The sequence below is a fragment of the Periophthalmus magnuspinnatus genome, chromosome 18 (genome assembly GCF_009829125.3).
Source record: "Periophthalmus magnuspinnatus isolate fPerMag1 chromosome 18, fPerMag1.2.pri, whole genome shotgun sequence".
NCBI lineage: Eukaryota > Metazoa > Chordata > Actinopteri > Gobiiformes > Gobiidae > Periophthalmus > Periophthalmus magnuspinnatus.
This window is the reverse complement of record NC_047143.1, coordinates 26,497,747-26,524,040: the sequence shown is the minus strand read 5'-3', so window position 1 is coordinate 26,524,040 and position 26,294 is coordinate 26,497,747. Positions and strand designations below refer to the sequence as shown.

The 26,294-nt window shown below is 42.8% G+C and overlaps 1 protein-coding gene across 1 annotated transcript in view; it reads right to left on the bottom strand.

The window, feature by feature from the left end:
- Window positions 1-489: 489 nt before the first annotated feature.
- Window positions 490-26,294, bottom strand: part of LOC117386113 (protein Dok-7-like) — a 28,456-nt gene continuing 2,651 nt past the window's right edge. Inside the window, exons 4-13 of the mRNA XM_033983422.2 lie at window positions 23,405-23,605; window positions 16,015-16,134; window positions 10,453-10,551; window positions 9,547-10,385; window positions 8,161-8,209; window positions 7,539-8,015; window positions 6,607-6,686; window positions 6,474-6,543; window positions 4,630-4,803; window positions 490-2,464 (exon numbers count right to left, since the gene is read on the bottom strand). Coding sequence (XP_033839313.1) covers window positions 2,328-2,464; window positions 4,630-4,803; window positions 6,474-6,543; window positions 6,607-6,686; window positions 7,539-8,015; window positions 8,161-8,209; window positions 9,547-10,385; window positions 10,453-10,551; window positions 16,015-16,134; window positions 23,405-23,605 — 2,246 coding nt within the window. The 3' untranslated portion in view covers window positions 490-2,327. The remainder of the gene's footprint in view (window positions 2,465-4,629; window positions 4,804-6,473; window positions 6,544-6,606; window positions 6,687-7,538; window positions 8,016-8,160; window positions 8,210-9,546; window positions 10,386-10,452; window positions 10,552-16,014; window positions 16,135-23,404; window positions 23,606-26,294) is intronic.

Below are 26,294 nucleotides of genomic sequence, written 5' to 3'. Positions count from 1 at the left end.
TATGTGGGCCCCCAATAATATACCGTATTTTCCAGCGTATAAGTCGTACCAGCCAAAAAATACATAATAAAGAAGAAAAACAACAAATATTTCACATATAAATCGTATCTGAGTATAAGCCGCACCCCAACTATGAAAAAAGTGAGTCTTATACTTCGGAAAATACGGTAAATGAATAGGAAAAGGGTTCAATCTGGGCCCCTTAGTCCCTGGGGCCCCAAACTACAGCCCCCTTTGCCCCCCGCGTTGAGTCCCCCCTGAGTACGAGACAGATCCTGCACCAGAAAAGTTCCACAGTGCTGCTTTAACACTATAAGCTTATACAGGTACTTTTCGAGCGATGAATCAGCTGAATATTTTTAATCTTCTACATTTAAAAAAAGTTTTGTTTATCCATTTTTCATTTAAGCAAAACCAGAAAAAAATACAACCTTGAAAGTGAAAGAAAACGCTCTCGGCTGCACTTTTTGACACATTATCAATACAAACAGTAGTTTACCATTTATTATTTAAGAGGTTTACAAATTCCCCGGGGAAATTCCCACACATTACTACTCTTACAAACTCAACACACTCGGAAAAGTATAAATAATTTACAAAGAGATATGTTGCCGCGGGAGACGGGCTTTCATATTTCTGTGTTTTTACATGTCACGTCGGACAGTCAGTGTACATTTCAGAAAATATATGTACAAAAATGAATCTAAAAAGAAAAATATAACACTGAGAGCATAAGAAAACAGAGCGTACTTTATATTAGTGAAACACGAGATTAAAATGTGCGTAAATATAAAACATGATGAATGACGGGCAGCCTGGAGAGCAACGTCACATCCTGCACATAGACTGGACATAGAAATGGGACGATATGCGATAATGTCTATAATCTTGATAAAAAAAAGGTCCGCAATGAATCGCCCGTTGCATTTTTTAATAATCGTGATCATCGCACACGGTTATATTCGCCTTTACGGCTCCAGACTGACTCATGTTTCCAGTTTCAATACAATGTTAAGATGTTAGTTCTGGTGTTTGTCCACAAGGGGGCCCTCTATCACAGCAGTGAGACCCGTTAGCTTTTGTGTCTGTCCTGAATCGGGATGGTTTTCCACCGTCAGTCCTCGTCAGGGCTCGTGGATCCAGATGACTCCACACATTTATATCCTCCACTCAAGAAGGTGAAGTCTGATGTGGAGAATTATTATGGATTTGAAAAACAAAACCAACACGATGAGCCACTGATCTGCAGAGTCTGAAGGAAAAAAGATACGGCTCCGAGGACAAACACCAGCGACTGACACGAGCGACTTAAACGCACTTTTACGACACAAACATCTGCATCGTTTGACAAACTTGAGCCGAAAATCTCCATCGTAAGAAACACAACGTGAGAAATAAACTATTGAATGTAGTTTGTGTTAGTTTGGATTTGCAGTAATAATGGTACGCGTTTGTGTCGACTTTGCTATCGCTAGGTTAGCACTAGCTGAACAGTATTTTGCACAGCCGATAACAACGCTTGCTAGCAGCGGCGCAAGGTTTTACAACAATCATGAATTAATCTGAAAACATAATCTCCTCGGACCTGGATCTGCGGACATTTTACTGCCTTGTTTCAATAATTATCGTGATTATTTTGGTCAAAATAAACGTGAGTCTAAATTTTAACATCGTCCCATCGCTAACCTGCTAGCCGCCGCGTTCCAAACAGGCTCCATCGATTTTGGCTCCAATTCACTTTCTATTAAAAAACTGTGTCCTCTCTCTGTACCTGCTGCTGTCAGACTCGTCATTTTGGTCTTAAATGTTCGTATTAACCCGCTCTACGTGATTCTGCCGTTTTTATTTCGCTATTGTCGCTAAATCAAGATAAGAACATTAATAACAGAGAAATCAGGCGCCAAATTAGCCGCTATAACTATAATTTTGCGTTACATCGTTGGTTGTAAATCCATTTTAAGGATAAATGAGACAGATGTGAGCGTTTGTATTTCTGATCCATACGAGCTGCATGAATGTGTCATTATGCAGAGCTGATTGTGCTCATGTTTTTACATTTGGGCCTGATTAGCTCAGTTTGAACAGTGTAAGTGAATATAAATGAGTGTATTCAGAGGCAGCGCCGCTCGGGGAGTTCATCACATGTGCAGGAAGCGCCGACGTCTCTCAAGCTAAAATAAAAAGTGCGGATTGAGCTGTGAAACAAAATTCAAAAAGATGAATCCTCCTTGAACTGTCCTCTTTCACTCAGGCTCCTGCTCCGGACTTTTGTTAAAAAAAAAAAGTTTCAAGTTTCTGGCTGTCACAGTTTTGAGTGATGGTTAAAGTCAGTGAGGTGTAGCCTTTCGTCTCAGGTCCAGAGTGTGCAGCCCCTCCTGCCGCCCCAGTGCATGCTGGGTGCCCACTTTGTGCGCCGTTTCTGTGGCGGTGATGTCGATCTGAGCGTATTTAGTGGAGCACTTTTCTGAAAGAGAAGAGAAGAGCGTTAATAATCCAGAGGAGGAACATTTAGTGGTTAATATTGTGAGAGACTTTATAATTTTAACTGTAGATCTGTATATATAAACGGACGTAGCTAACCTCCATCAATTCTGGCTTCAATTAACTTTCTATTGAAAAAATTTTTAATATCTGTCTGGGCTGTATGAAACATGTGTTGGAAATGGTGACTTTTTATTGTATTTTACTGCTAATGTTAACGATGAATTGTTAGTCTTATGTGTATCTTTATGTGTTTTCACCTGTACAGAGACTACGCCTGCCCGGAGACTACGCCTGCCCGGAGACTACGCCTGCCCGGAGACTACGCCTGTCCAGAGACTACGCCCGCCCCGAGACTACGCCTGCCCCGAGACTACGCCCGTCCGGAGACTACGCCCGTCCGGAGACTACGCCCGTCCGGAGAGCAAATGGAAAGAAGAACTAACCAAAGTCTGGTACAACTCATATTTGCTTTTGTAAGATTAATGTATTTGAGAAAGAAGAAAGAAAGAAAGATTACATTTTGAATCTGGTTGCTGTTTTATATGAATATATTTACATTGCCAATTTTTTTGAGTCAGAATCACAAAAAAACAGCTATGGGAGAAAACAAAAGTGCAAACCAGGATGCTAACAGGTGTGAAATCACTCATTAGGGGCTTGAATGACTATCCTCAGTAGGGCAGTGTAGCACAACAGACTTAGCCTACAAAGAGAAACTGTAAACAAAAGCTGTTTACAGTTTCAGTGTCGTGAGCGCCTCCTTCAGACAGATATAAGTCAGTGTCCAGCAGTGATCTGACCAGAGCTGAAGAAGAACCGGTTTGGACGAGCAGCAAAACGTCTTCACTCCTACAACGTTTTGTCCCGCTGACAGTTTGTATTTTTCTTTTGCTGTGGGAGAATCCAGTATCTTACCGAAAACCCAAAAGAAGTGAATCAGTCAAAGCTGGAATCGCGCCAACTACAGCGAGAACCAGCTCCACTCCTCCGACATCGTCTGGAGGGAAACTCGCAAAACATTCCATACGACCTGACCATGAATCACTGTTTTTGTTTTTGAGGTGGAGACGAAACGTTTCTACCCACAGGAGACACACACAGACTCTGGATTTAGCGAGTCGACTTTTGTTAAATATTAATTCACCTTAGACAATAGAGACCAGTGGAAGTGTAGTTTAGCTGTCAGCGGAACGACCCCGTGCACAGTCCTGTCAGCGTCCGAACACGGCGGCGGCGGTCAGGGAGAGGGGGAGCCGGCCCTCGCTGCCAAACCAACGCTTTAGAGGCAGGACGGCGAGCTCAAACATATGCAAATAATTCAATTGTCGATGTTAACATTCTCCTCATGCACTCGGCGCTGGCCCGGGCGCGCTGCTATTACCATAATGTCATACTTGTGCGAAATCAAATCACAATATACGACGAAAGCTCGGCACGCTCAAAAGCCGCACTCGTAAATGAGAATCACTTAAAGATAATGTCTCCGGTCGTGTTTCCGTGTGCCGTCGTCAGGGAAATGAAGACGCGAGCTGCTGCTATCAGTGATTCCGCAGCTGTGATGAGAGCGACCTTTGACCCCGTGCGCTGCCGACTTGGCCACGCCTCCTCCCAGGTGACACTTTAATGAGAGCTCACTGACATCGCTGATTAACCTCTGTCCGTATCTGTGAACGCTCTGACGCAAACGGGCAGCTCCTCTGTCAGTTATAGCCCGGTGTGGCGTGTCACGTGACCGGGGTGTGTGTCATGTGACCGGGGCGCAGCTGCGGACCGCTGTGATCAACGCAGATGATAAAATATAATGTAATCTTATGTAACGCTGCACAATCTATTAGGAATACCTCACCGTTTAATCAAAGAACAGTAGAAAATGTTTTTGGTTTTCGTCTCTAAAGGTTAACATATTCTGATTGCGGTTTCATGGACGTGTAAAACGTGCGTGTTGCAACTTTTATGATTAAAAGTCATTTGTGGAGCGCGTACAGTTCATGTGGATTGGGTTTTATAGAAGGTAACGATGTGAGCGTCCTTGAAACATTCATATTTTAATGAATTTGCATCGGAAAGGACATAATCTATCTGACTGATGTTCTGTGAAACGGCCCGTCCCGCCGTGGAGCCGTGTGCTGTAGTGTGGCGGCTCACTCTGAGTGGGCAGGTGTGGGCCGGTCCCTCGGGGGCCCATCTCCTGCAGCTCCAGCTCCATGTAGTTGAGCTGCTTCTTGGACGTGGGACTGACGGGGATGTTCACGTACGTCACTGCTTCGCTGCGGAGTCTGTCGACGACTGCGGCTTCAGGGGGGAAGATGAAGACGCTGCCTGAAGACAAAGAACATGCTCAGGTTACATGTTTTAAATGTACAACACGTTTTACTTGTGTTGAAACTGAACAAAGACACAGTCACTACACAAATGAAGCTTGTGTTTGGCAAAAAACATTGTACTTCACCAAAGCCAAAGATTCTTATCTTTTTTTCTCTTGGACTCGTGTTCAATCTGAGCCTCCATCTTGTGCCTTTTTTCTGTTGGATGCTTGTCAACCTGAGCTGCCATTTTATATCTTTTTCCTGTTGGACTTGTGTGCGACCTGAGCCTCCAATTTATATCGTTTTCCTCTTGGACGTGTGTCAACATGAGCCTCCATTTTATATCTTTTTTCTGTTGGACTCGTGTGACCGGAGCCTCCATCACACCGAGGTTTTTCCTGTCAAACACAGATTACAGGCTGTCTTTGAGTGCAGCCCGATCGATTTACAGCTCTGATCGATCACTTGTATTGACAGCAGCTTCACCTGTGACCTGCCACAGAGAGCTCCACTTGTCACTTATCACAGAAAACTGCACCTGTCACCGACACAGAGAGCATAAAAACACTACCACCTCAGCAGCTTTGACAAAGAAACTTGGCCCTGTCAAATCCTTTTCTTTTTCTGGCAGCATAAATGAAGTAACTGTCAGAGATTGCACCTGTACACGGCCCAAAAGTGCTTTGAAAACTTTAGTGAGGAGAGTGAGGCTGTATTTGAAAAAGGCATTTCTTGTTATTGCCAGTGTCAGACTATAAAAGAGCGTCTCCAAACACGAGTCCCAGCGGAGGCTTTGGTCAGAGCTGTGGGATCAGGACCAAACGGATCAGAGCCACACGGAGCCTCTGTGGACGTTTACAAACTGCTGCTGTGACAGAGTCTCACACTGTGTCTAAGAATAAGGCTGCACTTTGTGTCCACAGTGACCCGCAGCAGATAAAAGTCTGCACGTTTTCAAAGACAGAATGCTCTTTTATGCACGTAAATATGTTAAATCATCCAGCGGAGCCCAGGGTTGACAGATTGGCACAGGGCAGACTGCTGCAGTAAGACCAGGATCAAATACATGGAAATATATAAATAGCCTGAGTGTGAAGTTGAAAGCTGACCTAGTCCGAGCTGCGTGCACAGTAGTTACAGTAGTAGTACTGCTCTGACAGGCACGTCCCGGGGCTGTGGGCACGATGTGAACACTGAACATGTGAGACACTGAAGATGTGAAGCTCTGAGGCCTGTGCATGAGTGATGACTCTGATGGTGCTGACAGCAGCTGGGACCTGCACAGGGAGGCGAGGGTTAGACTCCGAGCAGGGTGAGGGTGAGGGGGACCCAAATGAGAGGAGTACCCACATGTGAGGAGGTCCAAACACCCAGTCTGTGTAACACGGTGCAGCTCATGTGGGACAGGAGCTAATCTTTACAGTTACTTAAACCTCTCAGTCAAAAACAATGTTCCATGTAAACCTCTGTGTTCACATTTTGGATTAAAATCATTTTTCTCTTTATAATATCCAAAGTAATTCTCCAGCAGGTCTGTGCATTTAGAACAAGCTTTATATAACCTGAAGAGCCTGGTCGAGGTACAACAGCTTCACTAAAGCCACACGAGGTCAGAGCAAAGTGTTTGAAATGTTTTATCACTAGTACAATATAAAACATAATATTAAACAGAACAGAACTCACCTTCTGTCTCCTGGAAAAGCCTCTGATGGCCACAGCTGCCCATTAACTCGTACCTGCTTTTCTCTTCTCCCTGATGAAACCACAGACACTTTACACATGCTTCTAAATATATTATATAAATGTGAGACTTTACCTCTGAGCTCTTGTCCATCGCTCGTATGTCCATGACCTCATAATCCGCTCGACGCCGCTCGTCTTTAACAGACCGCTTTTCTGGTCAAACGATAAAAATGGACAACGTGAAACTTCAAACCAAAACACTTTAATGAAACAATAATAACATCATGGCTGACTGTTGATAAAGTAATAGTAGTAAGAGAAGTGCATTCTACATTATTTCTTTGATTTTAATTTTTTTTTTTTGCCTCTGTTCTTTTCTTTTTCTATTATTTTATGTTTTATTCATGTATTTGTATTTACGTCACATCTTAAATCAAACTAAAATTTCATCAGGTCAATTCAAAATGTTATTGCTTGTGTTTAAATGTCTGCGCTCTATGTGTCCTCCGTCTGCGCTCTACGTGTCCTCCGTCTGCGCTCTGTCTCCTCCGTCTATGCTCTACGTCTCCTCTTTATCTGAGCGAGTTCCTGCAGCCTTATACTCCACCCAGATCCCTGAGGTCAGAGGTCAGCTGTGCCTAAACCCAGCTCCCAGACTTTGAAACAGCGCCCTCTGCTTGTCAGATCCTTACACGGTTTAAAACTCGCCTGAAAACCCACCTCTTCTCCCTGGTATTTAACACTGAACAGGACATACAGGTGTTTTATTGTGTAATTTAAATGTGATGTAGAAATAAACTCGAATTGGATAACATTTTTAAACAATAGTCAAGGCAGAGCTCAGTTTAAAGGACAGGAAACAAATCAAAGAGAATTACGACATGCAGAAAGACCATGCTTTTTATAAAACACAAACAGAGCTGAGGAAGAGGAGCAGAAGAGTAAACACCACAGCCAGAATGGAAAAAGCCCTCGAAAAACATCTCCACAGAATGAAGAGCAGATTTATTTCAGAAATAGAAACGCAGAGACTCATCCGAGGCTGGACTGTGTCGTAAACCTCACCTTCAGAGCTCGGAGTCGACCCCATGACCTCCTCTGTCGACCCGCGGTGCTCATTAACACCCACCGTCTCTTGGTTCTTCTTCGTCGCCGCCGCAGATGGCTTCGACGGGGCGGTCCCGTTTGGGCGTATGACGGGTGGGCGGGGTCGAGGAGCAGGGGGGCACCGCTCGACTTCACACCGGACGCAGTTTTCGTAAACGCCAAACGCACGAGCGCCTCTGGGTTTGAGTCTCAGGCCGAAAACGGGGCTCATGGATTCGTAGGAGTTGACTCTAGCGACGTTCCGGGAGTAGCCGAACAGATCCGCGAGCAGACTGACCAGCTTGTCTCTTCCTCTCTTTGGTGGCATCTGGGAATCTTGGGAGTTTTTTACCCTCGAATCGGTGATGCTCAGTCCACATGTCTGCGTCGTTGCGCTCGCCGCCAAAGCGACTTCCCTGATCCTTCCGAACAGGGATTTGTCAACGTACTCGTCTCCTGGATTGAAAATACGTCTCCAGGTAATTCCGATTATTACTGTCCTAAGTCTTTTACAACTCGATGTGCAGCTGCAGTTTTAAAATTGCAAACATGCATCAAATACTTTACGAGGACATGCGTTTAAACGGAAGGTCTGACTTACCCGGGTCTGGATGTGAGGACGTCCCACCAGGAGGAATGCACGGAGACACCTGCGGAAACAGGACAAGAGACGTGTGTGTTTGTTCTATGGGACTGGCCACATAAACTGGATAAAGGCCAGTGATTTTTGTTCAAGCCAAATGACGTACACCACCAGAAGGGGGAGCTGTTGGCACATAACCACGACGGCACGGCCTGGATCTGAAATGAGTCTAACAACGACCAAGTGAGAAGAGCTGAATCTGCAGCGTTTTGTGTCGTGGTACAAGATGGAGTCAAGTCCATTTTGATACTAATGGAAAAAAATAAATAAGAAAATGATAATAAAATAAAAAAATAAATATATAAAATAACATTAAAAAATAAAATAAAAAGTAATAATAAAATAAAATAACATAAAAAATAAAAAATAAATAAAATAAATAAAATAACATAAAAAAATAAAAATAAAAAGTAATAATAAAATAAAATAACATAAAAAATAAAAATAAATAAAATAAAAATACAAATAAATAAATTGAAATAAAATAAAAAATAATACAACAAATACATTTTATTTATAAGTTCCTTTCAAAACACCCAAGAACACTGCACAGCTCAAGTTAAAAACATTAAAAACACAACGCGATGACGTGTGACTGTGGTGTAGGATCGTCTGAACAGGTAAAAAGGCGACACACTGTTTTATTACCACAATGGAAACTCTTTTAGACAACAGAATGCAGTTTCCAGTACAAAATAATAACAGTTGCTTTATATCAGAACTATTATAAAACCACTTCTTAGATTCATTCCCTGCATAAAAGGTCAAATTTTCTCATTTTGATTTTGTTTTAGTCTTGATTTGTCTCGAGGTATTGATACTTTTGACAGCCCTGCTCTGTGGTCATGTTGTTTATGTGATCAGATCTGGTCCAGAGCCTTTTCTGTGGCAGTGCCCAGACTATGAAACAGCGCCCTCTGCCTGTCAGATCCTCTCAGGCTTTAACACTGAAACCCCCCTCTTCTCCCTGGTATTTAACACTACACAGGATATACAGGTGTTTTATTGTTCTGTTCATATTTATCGTGTCCAAATGTGTTATTGTGGCAGGTCTAAGTCCCAGCTCTCGTCACACTGGACATGTTTTTGGATCTGGACACTGCTTAAATGGACAGATGGACGTGGACTAGTCACTTTGACACCAAACACAGAGCGTCGCTTCAGCCGCACATAAGGTCAAACACGACGAGCAGATGAGACACAACCCACGAAACCTGCTCCCGGAGACGACTTAAGTTTGGGATCTTAGAGCAAACACGGTTCAAACAGATGGACATAAACTTTTTCTCACGTCAAATATTTGCACATCAGAAGTGAGAGGTTTGGACAGAGCGTGTGTCTCACCTTGTACCCGCCGCACGATGAGCAGATTGTGATGATGGTTTTGTAGGCGGGTGTGACGGAGCTGCAGATGTGGCAGGTGTCTGGGTGGAGACTGTCACTAGAGGGCGCCACTGTGTGTTTCTGACTCTGCTCTGTTTGTTCAGTCACTGTCCGGCTCCCAGTGAGCTCAGTCTGCTCCTCTGCAGCTGTGTTCTGTGTCTCAGTCTGTGTCTCAGGCTCAGAGGGCCCAGTGTGACCCGAGGGCCCGCTGTGACTCGAGGGCCCAGTGTGACTCGAGGGCCCGCTGGTGTCTGTCCCGTCCTGGCTCAGCTCTGAGGCCTCCTGACTCGAGGGCCCGTCCTGCAGCAGACTTCGGGGCGTGTCGTAGAGGTACCTGACGGAGGTGGGGGTGTGGTACTCGTGTCCCGGGGCAGCGGGGCAGCTGCAGGGGCTCAGGTCCTGGGTTAAATGCGGAGGCAGAGTGACCACACAGTCGTCCGAGTGGATGTCCAGACTGCCCGTGTAGGAGGAGAAGCTGCCGGTGTAGGAGGAGTGGCTCGCGGTGGCGATGCCGCTGTCGGACGAGCTCTGGCGGCCGATGTCCTGCAGCTGTCGCGGGGCCTTGGCTGGGGGCCGGGACCCCCCAGGAGGCCGTGACCCCCCAGGGCTCACACACACCCTCTCTGTGCTGTGAGGGGCACATTTGGAGCCGAGCTGGACAGAGTGTTCTGCGGTCGGCGGGTCGTTCCAAATGACCAGTCGACTGCTCACGCTGCAGTCAGACTGACTGGTGTCTGAGGTGTCAGACGATCCAGAGATACTGCGGTCATCTCCAGCCGACGGGCAGTATGTGGACGAGACTACGGGACAGAACAGTGTCAGTGATCACATCTTAAAGTAAATGAAACAGCTGAGACATAAACTGACTTGTGCTGCTCCTCTGGGACAGGAGGCTCAGACGCTTCTCCAGCTCCTGTGTCTCATGGTTCAGCTTCTCCTCAGAGCTCGTTTCATTCAGGCTCAGATCTGTGAGGACAAACACGGTCAACACTGATTTATCTCTGAAGAAACGCTCCAGAAATCACTACGGCTACATGCTGATCGTGTATGATGTATGTGAACTTTTTTAACACTTGTGAAATGACTGTGTGAAACGCCTGGGAAAGAGCTTTGTTCTGTTATCAACTCAGGCCACGCTGGGGGAGAGGGTCAGACAGGAGAGCACCTTGCAGGATTTGGGCGCCACAACAGAGTTTTAAATAGCCGTGCCGCACCGGCGTCTGGAACCAAGACACGCTGACAGGAAGGTCATTTTACCCATAATCCTCACAAATGACACCAGTGTCACCCGCCTCACCTCAACATTTAAGACACAGTGAGGGTCTGGGACGAGGTTTCACAAGTCGACTTAAAGTTAAACATTATATAAAACACACAACAGACCCTGTGCACACTGCACACATACACATTAAAGCTGCACTGTGTGACCTTTCTGGGGGAGGATCGCCACCTACTGGTCTCTATGGAGAAGTTACTGATTTGCCAAGAATATTTTACAGTCAGAGATGCACCGATTCAGTTTTTTTGTTTGTTTTTTTTAGTGTCGATACCGATTTCGATACTGTCGTTTTAAGTATCTGCTGATCCTCGATGTCACCGTTACCAGAACACAGATTAAAAACAGCATTTATTTCCTTTAAAGTAGTAAGTAAATGAGACCAAACTGAAGTGTGTTATGTAACTGTTATTTCACTCTCAAGTAACAACAGAACAACTCTCTATAAATAGAAGCTCAAACATTCTGAGACTTTCTGGACCAACTACAAACAGTTACTACAACCTGTAAGTAAATGAATGCAAGATGTGTTTAAAGCCATACTGTGGAACATTCTGGGGCATCTAGACTGAGCAATAACATTTCCATGGAGACCTACAGGTGGCCACAAATATTACGTAGTGCAGCTTTAAAGAGAAACGTAAGTGCAAAAAAGTATGAACAGGTCGTTTATTTGGTCCAACGCTCTGAACAATGTAAACACACAACTGTAGTTCAGACGGTCAAACGCTGAGGGTCAAACGCTGATGGTCAAACCCTGACGGTCAAACGCGCTTCACTGTTTAAAAAATCTTTCCGGTCTCAAATCAAAGGCCATTCTAAAGCAACAACATGATATTTTTCCAAAACTAGTAGTAGGTGCAGTACTCAGTTGTGTTACTTAAGTAAAAGTACAGATACAGAAGTAAAAACTTACTCAAGTAAAAGTATCACATGAAAAAAAATCTACTTAAGTACAAGTATTTAAGTATATGTTAAACAAATGAGTAACACTTGTGTGACATTTACTTTTTACTCTTAAAGTACATGTTTAAAGTGTAAATGTAGAGATATTGATTTAAAATGACACATTTTGTTCAACAGCAACAATACAAATCAATTTCTATTTTTCTAATGAATTCTGTGCATTTATTTTGGTAAAAAACCCCTCAAATCATCTGAAAAGTACTTTTTACTTTCAGTTCTGTTAAAAAATGTAGTGGAGTAGAAAGTACAGATACTGCTCTCAAATGTAGCGCAGTAAAAGTAAAAATTACACACTGTAAAATGTACTTATACGCTGCGATATTTGAAAATACAGAGTCATAAATGAGTCTTTGATGAGCGGACTGGTGCAGGTCCCGGGGGGAGGGCACTGGAATTCTGGGATGAGGTTTCAGACGTGCTCGGAGCGATTAGCGCGCTTTGGCTTCTCTGCTGGAGCGGGCGCTGACTTTGACCCCCCGCCCCCTCCTGGCGTCCTCCCTGCTATTTATTCTACTACAGGCTGCGGTCATAGTGCGGCGAGCTCAGCGTGTGATTGGTCGACCCGATGTGTGGAAACCAGAATATCCACCTCCACAGCGCTGCTCTAAGTCGCCGAACGGGGCTGAAAAATCTTTAAAAGTGCTAGCGTGGGGGGAAATGGTGTTAAGTAGACACCAGGGGGCGCCGACGAATAATTAAAAGCAGTTTTGGTTACGTTCAAAAGGTTATGAAATACAAACTGCTCTCGATTCCAGCCCCTGAAGGAACGGCAACTGTTTAACTCCATCGAAAGTGTTGATTACGCCTTAACGTTTTTCCAGAATTTGATTAGATTTTTAATTTTATGAAGTGCATTTAAAGTAGAATCGGACGCATTAAACCCACGTCCTTCTCAGAAACATATCAAACATTTGTGTTACGTCAAAGGTCTTACTGTTTGTGGCTTTGTGCAACGTGGCTAAACCTAAAGCTAATGCTAAAGCTAACACAAAAACAAAAGTACTTCTGGTTTATCTTCGTCTTTTTCTGCATTTATTTCACTTTTCTGCTGCTCTGCGTCATGTTTTAGCTCCTCTTTGTGTAATACAGTGCGTACGCCTCATGTTAACCGCTTTACGACCAGGAAATACAACATTTTTCGATGTTTATACGCGACTGAAGTACGTCCATAAACACGAAACAGCTGCGCGATTCGTGGTTTGCAAAAATAAAACGGCTCCACATTTAGTAAGTCACGTCACTGGGAATACAACGTTTTCTCACAAGGAAAAGAAAAATATCAAATCAGCTGGACAAAACGTTGTAGGAGTGAAGACGTTTGGCTGTTTCTTCAGTTCTGGACAGATTCCTGCTGGACACTGCCTTATATCTGTCTGAAGTGAAGCTACCCTAAGTGTGCACTGTGCCCGAGTCATTCAAGCCCCTAATGAGTGATTTCACATCTGTTAGCATCCTGGATAGCCCTGTTGTTTTCTTTCTTTTGCTGAAGGCCCCCATTCCTGTTCAAGAAAGGATTGTCTAACAAAATGAGCTCAAACCATTTCTTTTCTCCGCCTCAGATCTGAACCTCACTCTCTTTAAAGTTGTGGTTAGTGTCTTTGACGTGGACATGGACGACAGACTGTGGTCCTGAGCTGCTCTTGTGACGGTGTTTGTGTCTTTTCTATGGATCAGACTTGGACGACTGAGGGATTACACAGATATGTTTCACTGGAGTCAAAAAGTCAGCGTCTGGTGAGAGATTTATTTATTTATTATTATTATTTATTATATGTTTACATCTGCTTTTTGCCGTCTGCGTTCTCTCTTGTCCAATCATCTCGTTTGATCGTTAACCACACGTTGAGTCAAACCGTGCCGACCCTAGACCCCGATGGGAGCTGGTGCCCTCTAGAGATCGCACAGTAAATAATAATAATGTGGTTTATCGTGATAAAAAGGGTTGACTATAATCATTTGTGGGACATTTCATATAATCGTGAGCATCTCCAACAAAGAGAATCCTCATTACATCACCAGAATCCTTCCAGATCCTTGTCGTTTTCGTTTATAAAAAAGTACAATACGACAACAGTTATTTGAACATAGAACCTATAAATATTAAAACTATAGTGATTCATATCCAGAGCATGTTTAAACTGTCACCAGCTTTAATAATTCCCATGATATATTTGTTAATTGCAGTTATTTTGGCCATGATAATCGTAACGCCAAACTTCAGTATCGTCCCATGTCTCGTACCCTTCACGGTCAAACCCTTAAACGCAACGGGACGGTTCTCTTCAGACAGCGGAGACACTTGGACCTGTCCTGAACCGCTGGAAACAAGACTATAAATGCAGCTCTTTGTTTATTTGTCAGGACAAACCGAGGACAGCGACTTGCCTCATTATCTCACAGCAACAATCGACCTAAATTATCAAACGGAAAACAAATTCCCAACAGATTCACTGTAATAAACGCACCTTCATTATATAAGGTTGGATTGAAATGTCCACGGACGCCGCATCAGCTGATAATCTTTATTTTTAGCACCAAACCAACCGCGCGCTGTCAGTTTGTGCAAAAACAGGACAAAGATGGTGGACAGGATCCTCATTATTTTGATTGGTAAGACGACAATTTACCTCTGTCATTCTGGAGCAAACAAACGAGGAAAACATGATCTTTAGAGGGAGATTTTGCGACTTGCTGCAATGCGGGATAATAAAAAAGTAGGAAACCTGACACGATACGTTGACATAATGATATTTAGCCCCAAATACAAACCAAAATGACGCAGCCAAATCAGTCACATGGAACAGTTTGGTCGAAAATGCAAAAGTAATAAAAGTTCGCCAGCTTCTGAACTAAAACTCCACCTTTTTCACCTCAAAAACGAGGCTGGAATCGCACCGCCGACCTGTGGATCACCAAATCCTTCCACCAACCTTCAGATCGGAGGACAAACGCTCCACCAAACGAGCTAAATTTAAACGATAATTCCACGTAGTGTATAGAAGCAGGTAGTAACAGTGGCCTGAAAGACTCTGAAGAGCTCTACACCTAAGTCAGGCTGAGGGCGGCCGACTGAAATTGCTCCGAAGGATTAACCAATTACATAAAACAGCTGTCAGTCATAATTTGGGCACATCAAAGCTCACAAATCCTCTGACTCACTCGCCTTAAAATGGGATGATTCCAGGAAGCCGTCCGATTATGAATAAGACAGCCCGGGAGCGACGCACAAAAGGACTCAGGAGGCGGATTTCAAGTGCCCTGGTACAAGCTACTAACCCGTCAGTACAGTTACACGGCTAAAAATACTCCAATACTCCATCAGAAGTACCAATACAGCAGTCAAAATTGTACTTAAAAGGTCCTATTTATACAAAACTGACTCGAAAAACAGACCTGGAGATGCGTTTTGTTTCTTTCGCGCATGTTTGAGTGACACTTTATTACCCAAAAGTCACTGACACTTTTAAATCTTCAGTAGCTCCTATAATTCTTAAGTTATACTCACCAAATTTTAACAGTAGGTAAAATGAACCTTCAGAGATTCTTGGCAATATAAACGGTTATAATTGTTCACATACACTTAAAAAAAACAGTGATAAGTTCAAGTGTCCACCATTTTCGTTTTCACCCTGAACAGCCAAATCCGACACTTTGCAGAACATTTGAAAGCATTTCCAGCTCTTATTTGATCCTCGCCATTACGTTTTAAGTCGTTTACTGTCTGAGGTTTATTCACAAACACCTTTTCTTTAAGATCAGGACTAGTCAGGTCTGTGGAGATCACATACTGCCCCCGTCTTTGAAAAGCACTTATTTTTCCTTTAATAATACAGATTTACGCTCGGGGCATCTCTGATATTAAAATGTTGACGGTAAAACAAAAGAGTTATGAGTTTTTTTCAACTCTCATTGACTTTTGGGTGACCCTGTATTAGTCTGTAACATCTCCAAAGCTCAAAACGCTCTGTTCCACCTTGTGATGTCATCAAGTGGTAGTTTTCAAGTTCCTTTTACCTTTAGTTCAGTAGAGATTGACCAAAAACAATGGCTGAAATGATCCAAATGATTCTAGAAATGAAGGTGTGTGGAGTTTAAAAACACAGTGGAGCACTTCCTGTATCGCCACATGATGACATCACAAGGTGGAACAGAGTGTTTTCGTGTGTGTGTGTGTTTGTGTGACAGACCTGGCAGCACTGGCTTGAGTCCAAACGGTCCTCTGGTGGGAGAGACGCCGTGGACGACACAGTCAAACAGGAAACTGATCTGTTCACTTTCTCCGGACGCGAGAAGAAAAACTCCAGCCCCTGAAACAAACACGGACAAAAGAAACGGTAAGAAACGCTCAAAGGGCCAATACCCGAGTTTGAACTTTGAGCGAGAAATATAAGTCCCGCCCACTCACTCTGAAGCTGAACCATAACAGAGAAACTTGGATAGTCACGGTAAATGTTTCTATTATAGTCCTCATCCAACAGGGAATCGATGAAACTGGGATTTACAATTATGAAATAGTCTTTGCCATTCCCTCCGTAAGACTTGGATAGTTTGTAGTTTGAGGCTGCATCATCGTTGGACAATAACAAAAAACAGTAGCAACTATAGTGTCAGGATTTGGGTTTTTTTTGTGTGTTCTGTGCTGTTTTCTCTGCTCCTCCGTCTCCGTCCCAGCTCTCCACGACCGGTACGAACACCTCAGCCTCTGCCCCTGCGACCCACGACCTGCTCCAAGACGACACCGCTCCCGAATGTCTGCTCCGTCTGCCTTCATTCACATTCATGTATCTGCAAATAAACTCTGTTGAACTGTTTCCCGAGTGTGTATCTTTGGTCCCTCCGTCAGTTTGTACGACACAGACTGTGTAAAGAAGTGGACTGAGTGAGTGCGACGTCACCACAGCGTTCAGCTCCAGTTAAATGAAGCTCATAGGGGCTAGAGCGGTTATAGCGGCTAATTTGGAGCTCCATATTTGGAATTCCGAGCGCGAGTATCATAGCAACCAAAGAGCCAATCCGGAGCGAGGATGTTAAAGGTAACGCCACTGGTTTAGCAGGGAGAGGGCGCTTAGCTTCTGGTCTGTCTTCATCTTTTTCTGAGTTTACTTCACTTCTCTGCTCCTCTGCATCGTGTTTTAGCCTCTTTTTATGTAATACAGTGGGTTTGGGTCACGTTAGCCACAGTATGACAAAGAAATTATGTTTACACACGAGTAAAATACGTCCATAAACACAAAATAATGTCAATCAAACCTGTTGCTAATGCTAGCAGGGGCGACCTTGCGGAAAGATTGCGCCTGATTTGTCTATTTTTAATGTTCATATCTTGATTTACAGACACAATAGTGAAATAAAAACCCCAGGATCATGTAGAGGGTTAATATGAACATTTAAGAGCAAAATGACGAGTCTGAGCTACAGCTTTTTCAATAGAAAGTGAACTGGAGCCAGAGTCGATGGAGCCAGAAGTGCACTCCGTGTTCCACATCTCTTCCTAATCCGTCTTCTGATTCCGGTAACGACCTCGTAGGAGCAGAGGTCCCGCTCTCTTGACCCGTCTGTGATCGTAAACTCACTGTCAGGATAAAGAAAACAGCGCGGCCAATCACATCCTCCGCACGGCCTGGGTTCAAAGGTCAGAGAGAGAGTGCTAATGATGCACGGTCTCCCTCTTGGCGCAATTATCTGAAAACCTGCAGAGAGTTTGTGGGATCGGCTCAGTCGTCAAAGCCTCAGGTGCACGACCCAAAGCAAACAGAACCAGAAACCCCACAGAGACGAGGAGCAGGTGGCGAGTTAAGGCCATTTGTCTGAGCAGAAAAACCAAAATAACTCCACTGATTCTTTCTGTGGAGTGGGAAGTGTAAGAAACAAGCTTCACTCTTTGCTTCACTCTTTGCACCCAACACATTTATGCAAGAAAGACAGCACAAACTGAATAAATGCACGAAAAGCACGTACGTATAGTAACTTTATACTTTTTCATTTCAGATTACAGTTACTTCTATAAAATCAGAGGAATATATAGACATGTCTGATACATTTCTTGATAAGTTTAAGCTTCAAACTGAACAGAATTTGTGATAAAAAATAAAAAACTCAGCTCTTGTGGTGAGGCAGCTGTGATTTTTCCTGTTGTAGTTTAAGTGATGGAAACAGAACAGTGAAAAAACATTAAGCTGTTTTTAATCCTATGCTGCGTTTTTACTCACATGTAAATGTTTTCAGAATACAGTACTCTGAAATAATAATAATACTAGTACTACTTTTTTAGCTGTTTTGAGGGTTTTTTTGTTTGTTTATTTTCTTTATTATTTTTTGTTTTTTTGTATTTTTATTATATATTTTTTTGTTCTTTTGAATTTTTTTGTTTGTGTTTTCAGTTATTTTGAGTTGTTTTTTTGTTTTTGAGGGTTTTTTTATTTTTATTATTATTCTTTATAGTTTTGAGTTTTTTTTGTTTATTTTGTTTATTATTTTTATTTATTTTTAGTTTTTTTGTTAGGATTTTTATTTATTTTGAGTGTTGTTGTTTTTTTGTTATTTTGAATTTTTTTTGTTTTTTGTTATTTTGAGTTGGGTTTTTTTTGTTATTTTTATTATAATTCTTTTTAGTTGTTTTGAGGGTTGTTGTTTTTTTGTTTATTTTCTTTATTTTTTACTCAAATGTAAATGTATTCAGAATTCAGTACTCTGAAATAATAATAATAAATATGGGCAATTCACTGATTTTTTAAAGAAATATGTGTCACGATCACAACTGTGTAAAGAAGTGGAATAAATGAGTGACGTCACCCACAGCGTTCGACTCCAAATGAAGCTAACGAGGCTAACAGTTATAGCGGCGAGTTTGGAGCCGATTTGCATATTTGAAATTCCAACCTCGAGTATCATGGCAACCAAAGAGCCAATCAGGAGTGAGGCTGTTGAAGGTAACGCCTCTTCCCGCGCACACCACTGGTTTAACAGGTAGCGGGCGCTTAGCAACACTGTCAATCAATCCCGTTGCTAACGCTAACAGGAGCGACCTCAGGGAAAGAAGGACCTGATTTGTCTGTTATTAATGTTCATATCTTTATTTACAGACACAATAGTGAAATAAAAACAGGGGGACCATGTCGAGCGAGTTAATGCGAACATTTAAGACCAAAATGATCACTTGCTGTTTGGAACATGGCGGCTAGCAGGTTAGCTACATCCATTTATATATACGTCTGTGTTACATGCACACTCAAAATGTGATTAATATCATTTTTTTGGAGTTATAACATTATTTAAATAACATAAGCCAAATCATCTATTTTTTTTCTGATCATGGTCTTCTTGAGAAGATTTAGAAGATTACATGTCATTCAAATAATATTAAAGGTTCAGAAATCAGATTATAAACAGATTTTGATGTGTAGATGGATGAATTAAAATGATAACTCAGATAATAACAGGGAAACAACAGGGAAAAACATAACGTGATGATTTTCCCTGTATTTTTCACTGTATTTTTGAGACGTAACATCACCCAGCGAATGAGAAACATGCCCCGACCACTGACTCATGTTAAAGTCAAAGCAGTAGCATCTCCATGGAGACAAGCGGGCGGCAAATTCTTCGCTAGAAAAGTTACAACGTGTATCTTTGTCACATGACCCAGACCTATCGACAGCTTCTGCAGCTCTAAACCTAATCGACACTAAACCTAATCAAAAATCGAACATGAACAGTAATAAACACAGCTGCAAAACTCCCGTCTCATTAAAGTTTATAACGCGTGACTCCACCACAAGGACAAACGAAGGTACTGCATCGTATCAGACCATCTGCAAACGAGAGCGCTCCCCATAATACACACTAAAACAAACCTCCCTCTGCTTCATGAAGACGTAAGAGTCCAGATGTCAGATATAAAACAAAGTGGAGGAACGTGACTTAAACTGGTCCAAAACATGACGAAAAACGTACGATGGAAACTTCTGGGGACGGCTTCAAAATGGAGTTTAATGTTTTTTAATGAAGTGTCAATAGATGCAGCTTCCAAACAGCTGCTGTCAAATCACTCTGTTTTTGTTCCTCCATAAATCTCCAGACACAATTATTCACGAAGGAGCAGACATCACCGACAGAGACTCAACGTCATCCAGCGAACGAGAAACATGCCCCAACCACTGACTCATGTTATAGCAAGATTTATCACTGTAATTATAATTTAAATAGGTAATTATAGAGGTATTATCATATTCTTAGCAGTTTATGTTGCAATCTAAGGTCCCATATTACACAAAACTGACTCTTGTGAGCTTTGGGTCATGTTCTAATCCTCAAAACACTCTGTTCCACCTCGTGATGTCATGAAGTGGTAGTTTTTTTCAAGTCAACAGCTCCTTTTACCTTTAGTTCAGTCAAGATAAGTGGCAACTCCAGCGATGAAATGATCCAAATGATTCTAGAAACGAAGGTGTGGAGTTTAAAAACACAGCGGAGCACTTCCTGTATCACCACATGATGACATCACAAGGTGGAACAGAGTGTTTTCAGTTTGAGAGAAGAACTAAAAGCCTAAATCTGCAGGTTTGTTTGTGATGAAGAAACTACACTAGAAAATAGATCGGAAAATTAAAAAGCATAATATGGGCTCTTTAAAAGTGCTTTGCCCAGAATTTTCCACAGTATGGCATTAAAATGTTCTATCTCCTGGGAGACTAGAAGAAAAGGCGCTAACACTGGGCCAAGCAACAGTTCAGATCTCTGGAGAGGCGACCCCCAGTCCACAGTGAGAACGTTTTTTCACTGTATTTTTGGAGCAATAAAACCCATGAATAAAACTGAATGAATGAAAAAAGATAAGTTTGGCTCCATGGTGGAACATTCTGAGCAAAGCAATGACATCTCCATGGAGACGAGCAGGTACCAAACTTAACACGAGTGACACAGAGTATAAATGTTCCCACGATACTGAAATTTCAAACTCAATTACAAGACGAAGCAATAGACTCGATACTGATTCTGATACCACGAAAATAACAAAAAAACACTTTCCAAACAGGAAGTGATCATGTGCACGTCCTACTTCATCGACTCTGGCTCCAATTCACTTTCTATTGAAAATCTGTCCTCTCTCTGTCTCTGCTGCTTCTCATTCTGGTCTTAAATGTTCGTATTAACCCTCTACATGATCCTGGGGTTTTTATTTCACTATTGTGTCTGTAAATCAAGATATGAACATTAATAACAGACAAATCAGGTCCTTCTTTCCCCGAGGTCGCTCCTGTTAGCGTTAGCAACAGGTTTGATTGACAGCGTTGCTAAGCGACTGCTCCCTGCTAAACCATTGGTGCCGGCGGGAGGAGGCGTTACCTTCAACAGCCTCATTTTGGATTGGCTCTTTAGTTGCTATCATAAATTAGCCGCTATAAGTGCTAGCCTCGACGACGTGTTCAGATACAGCTCGAGATCACGCTAAAGCTTCAGGAAAGTTTAATTTCTATCCTGTGAATGGGAATTTTTCAGTATCAAACGAGTCTCTAGTTTCGATACTAGTTTTAGAATCGATTAGTATCTGTTTTTTGATACTTTTGACACCTCTAACTCTCGATTATGTCCATGAATTTCAAACCTCACGATCTGATACTTTAAACTGTCGAGGTTTAGACTCTTTCTACCAAAACGACATAATGACGCCAACTACAACCGACTCGATCCACACGTGTCACTTTGCCCACGCTCTTCTGCCACAGTCGCTCCTCCCAGTCTCTCTCACTATCGAGCCACCGCCGTGACTCACGTCTTTGATTATGTCAAGTGTTTGAGAAAGACACAAAAACTCATCTCCCCCGTCTGCTGCGCTGATGAGCGAATACAAATACAACAAACACAACAAACAACAAACACAACAAACAACAAACAACAAACACAACAGACACAAACGTCACTCTGGTTTACTGTGGACACTCGTCTGCGCTGAGTTTGAGTAAAAGTGCAGACATGTTTCGTTACTAAAGATGCACCGAGCTGATACTGAAAAATGTGCTGGATCAGATATCGGCTTCCAAATATCGGTTCAGTCGATATCCTGGTTGGACTATAGACGGTATGAAGTGAGTGTGACGTCACTGAGGCTAACAGTTGTACGGGCTAATCTGGAGCAGAGCATCAACCGTGAGTATCATAGCAACCAAAGAGCCAATCGAGAGCGAGGTTGTTGAAGGTAACGCCCCTTCTCGTCCGCACCGTTGGTTTAGCAGGGAGCGGGCGCTTAGCAACGCTGTCAATCAAACCTGTTGCTAAGGCTAGCGGGGGCGACCTCGGGGAAAGAAGGACCTGATTTGTCTGTTATTAATGTTCAGATCTTGATTTACAGACACAATAGTGAAATAAAAACCCCAGGATCATGTAGAGGGTTAATACGAACATTTAAGACCAGAATGAGTCTGAAGCAGCAGAGACAGAGAGAGGACACAGTTTTTCAATAGAAAGTGAACTGGAGCCACAGTCGATGGAGCTGTAAGTGTGCACATGCTCACTTCCTGTTTGGAACGTGGCGGCTAGCACGTTAGCTATGTCCTTTTATATAAACAGTCTATGACAGGGGTGTTCAAACTATGGCCCGGGGACCAAATGTGGCCCTCAGACTCAGCTGAACTGGCCCGATTGATCATAATCAGTCACTTTTTATGGCAAATTTGAGTAAATCTACCAATATAACCTAAATTACATCACATTTCACTGTCTAATATTAATATATCAAGCCTTATTTAAAGTATGAAGTCAAAACTATGTTCAATGCACCGTCTGAATTATCCACTGTATTAATTGTAGCTCTACATGTCGATTGTTTTTTCAAGATATGGCCCTCGGTGAAAAGAGTTTGTGCTCCTCTGGTTTATGGGTTGGACATATAAATAGATGTAATAACAGTCGTATTTGACCCAGAAAGTCTCAAAATGTTTCAACTTTTACTTACACAAACCGGGTCTGTTGTTATTTGAGAAATGAGTAACAGCCACAGAAACATTTGGGTCAGTTTTGTCTTATTTTAGGAAATAAATGCTGTTTTCAATCTGGTGTTAGTCGCTATCGATATCGGCTGATGCTTAACGCTACAGTATCAGAATCGGTATCAGAATCGGTATCAGAATCGGTATCAGAGCCGAAAAATCTGAATCTGTGAATCAAAACGAAGAGGGAAAAGCGCTGTATAAAAATGTGACCGTTTGACATCTGCTTTTGGGGCTGTTATGTGGCACTATAACTGTTTATCGAGGAGTTTATTCAGAATCTATCATTGTGACAGTCGGGCGTACAAAGCGATTAAAGCGTTTACCCATAAACCTAGAGGTTGGTGGTTTGATTTCAGCGTCCTGTTGTTATGTTCATGGGCAAACGGGGCAATTTTCCACAGCGCTTTTCCACGTTTAAGTCTCTCAAAAAGCTTTACGTCAAGGAACCACTCACATTCTTCCACCAGGGGGCGATGGGGGTTAAGTGTCTTGCCCAAGGACACAATACATAAATGTTTAAGTAAATCCGAGTCATTCTAAGACAAAAATCAGTTTCCGTTTCATCTGCATAAACGAGAATCAGACTCACAGTATCCACATCTGGTGCCTCCTTCAAACACGAATCCGTTGGGCACCGGTCCGTAGCGCCGCAGGTCGGGGAGGTTCCAGTGTCCGATGATGACAGGCGGGACGTCCCGAGCCAGGGCCAGCAGGTTGTTACACAGGTGGAGAGTGGCAGGTCCCGTCTCCAACTTGGTCCCGGGTAAAACGACCACACAGAACCTGTGGACTGAAGAACACACGGGGTTTTACTGAACGTTCTTCTGCAAAAAGGTTAGAATCAGGATCAGTGTGAGGCGCGAGGGGCAAAAACTGCTGTTGTGTCGTTGAGCAGGACACTTTACCCAGTTTGCCTAGTGTGTACGTGAGGGGAGGGGCGATGGCACAGATTGGCAGCCTCGTTTCTGTCTGTCCCACGGCAGCTGTGGCTAAAATAGTGACTATGGAGTGAATGAACAGCGTCTTTGAGCGTCTAAAAAGTGATAGAAATCCGATGCATTATTATTATTATTATTAGTCTTGATGAACAAAATTCCCAAACTAGGAATTGGTTTGGACAATTTGGTGCAAAACAGAACGAGAGTAATAATAGTTAAAGCGCCGATATTACACAAAATTGACCCTTGTGAGGTTTAATCCATGTTTTAATGATGTTTCTTACTCAAAAACAGACCTAGAGTTGTTTTTTTCCCATTCACACATGTTTGAGTCACACTTTATTATTAGCCTGTAACATCTACAAAGCTCAAAATGCTCTGTTCCACCTTGTGATGTCATCAAGTGGTAGTTTTCAAGTTAACTCCTCCTACTTTTACCTTTAGTTCAGTTGAGATAAGCGACAACTCCAGGACTGAAATGATCCAAATGATTCTATAAATGAAGGTGTGTGGAGTTTAAAAACACAGTGGAGCACTTCCTGTATCACCACACGATGACATCACAAGGTGGAACAGAGTGTTTTCAGTTTGAGAGAAGAACTCAGCCTAAATCTGCAGTTTGTTTGTGCGTTAAACGTGTGAATGAAACAAAAAAAAACACAACTCCAGGTTTGTTTGTGATGAAGAAACATTAGAACAGATCAGAAAACGGCGTAATATGGGTAATTTAAAAACAAAATGTGACCAAAAAAAAGGCAGATCTTACATTAAAATTGATTAAAATACAAAATATAAACAGTATAGACAGAAAAACTATGAATAAAAACGTACACGGCACTACCGACTTCCCTTAAACGCTCTCTAACCTGTTTTTCTCTTTTTCTCTGGGCTTTGAGGCGGTACAAAGAGTCTAGGGTTACAGTGTGACCTCTTGTGGCCGGAGTGTGTAACAGCAGAGTCGTGTGTGAAGGGTGAACATGCAGAGTGACATATAGAGTTACAAACGCTCCACTGCACTGATGTGTCCAAACAGCTGCGTACAGCTGGAGGGGAAACCCTGCTCTGCCTCTGGACCAAAGAACAAATCAATAACGTCTTTGTGTTCAACTTAAAGTCTGTGGGAAACTAAACGGGAAGAGCGACGAGCGCCAAGAGCACACGAAGAGACCCGAGAGCACCCCAGTCCGGTCTGTAGTCCGTCCAAGGCCTTAAACGATGACGTAACCTCAAACAAATACTAATATAACGACTGAATCTACTTTTTACACATTAACCACTAAAACTGTGATGTCGTTAATCATTTCCACTGTTAAATTATTACATTTATATAAACAGTCTAAGGATATTTGCTTAAATTCTGGTTCCGGAAACACATTTCTCATTCATTTTCCATCCAAAAAATATATATATTAAAAGTTTGAAAGCTCTGGGCTGGTCAGCTACAAGAGCAACACCTATAATTCTATTTCAAACCCATTTCGGAAACTTTATAACCTGCGAAGTTATTAAAGTTTTTCACCGAATCTTGCGTTTTAACTGTGTTTTTTGGACGACCACATCATGGATCTGTTTTGTCGACATAAATATTTTGTAGATTTGTTTAACGTTTTGCTTTACGACATAACTCCATGTTTGTTACGTCATATTTCTGATGTCTCCTGTGCGTTTTTAAGATGGTGTGTCCAAACTTTTGACTGAAGTGTCCACACAGTACGATCTTACAGCACAAACGTAAACTCCTGTTAAAAGGTTGCGTTCACGTTCTAGTATCTGATGATGTCATAGTTTCAGATGGAGGCGGGGCTTATATTTCTCTGTGGGAGGTTCACTGTTTTTCAAAGAAATCGTCCAAACGTCTGATCCACAAATGCTCCATAAACTTGTCATTTTAATCTCATGGTTTTAAATCGTTGTTGTCAGATTTATTTGGTGCGACAATGAGAGTGTGGACACCGGGTGGGGGTCCGTCCTGGCAGGGGGCCCGTCCTGGCAGGGGGCCCGTCCTGGCAGGGGGCCCGTGCTGGCAGGTGATGTTTTGGCCCCGCTCCAGTGTCAGGGGCCACACACAGAGGCACTGACTGAAAACATATGTGGAGGTTTATACAAGGAGCAGGTCACAGGAAACAACGACAAATGAGTGTGTTTGACCTGTGACCTCTGCGTCTCCAACCGCTGCACCACCAACCTGCTCCCAACCTGTGTCCCTTAAAGGCTCCACCATCGAACCTGCCTCCAACCTGTGCCCTTTAAAACGCTTCACCACCAAACTGCCTCCAACCTGTGGCCTCTGCTCCAACCTGTACGCTGTGTCTCTAAAAGCTCCATCAAACCTGCCTCCAACCTGTGCCCTTCAAACGCTCCTCCACCAACCCTCAGTCCAACCTGTGCCCTTAAGTCTCCAACCGCTGCACCATCAGACCTGCCTCCAACCTGTGCGCTCTACGTCTCCACTCGCTCCACCAAACCTGCCTCCACCTCAGATCCTCCACTTCGCTGCTCAATCAGTTTATCGTCTTAAATCACAAAACTTTCTTAGTTTAA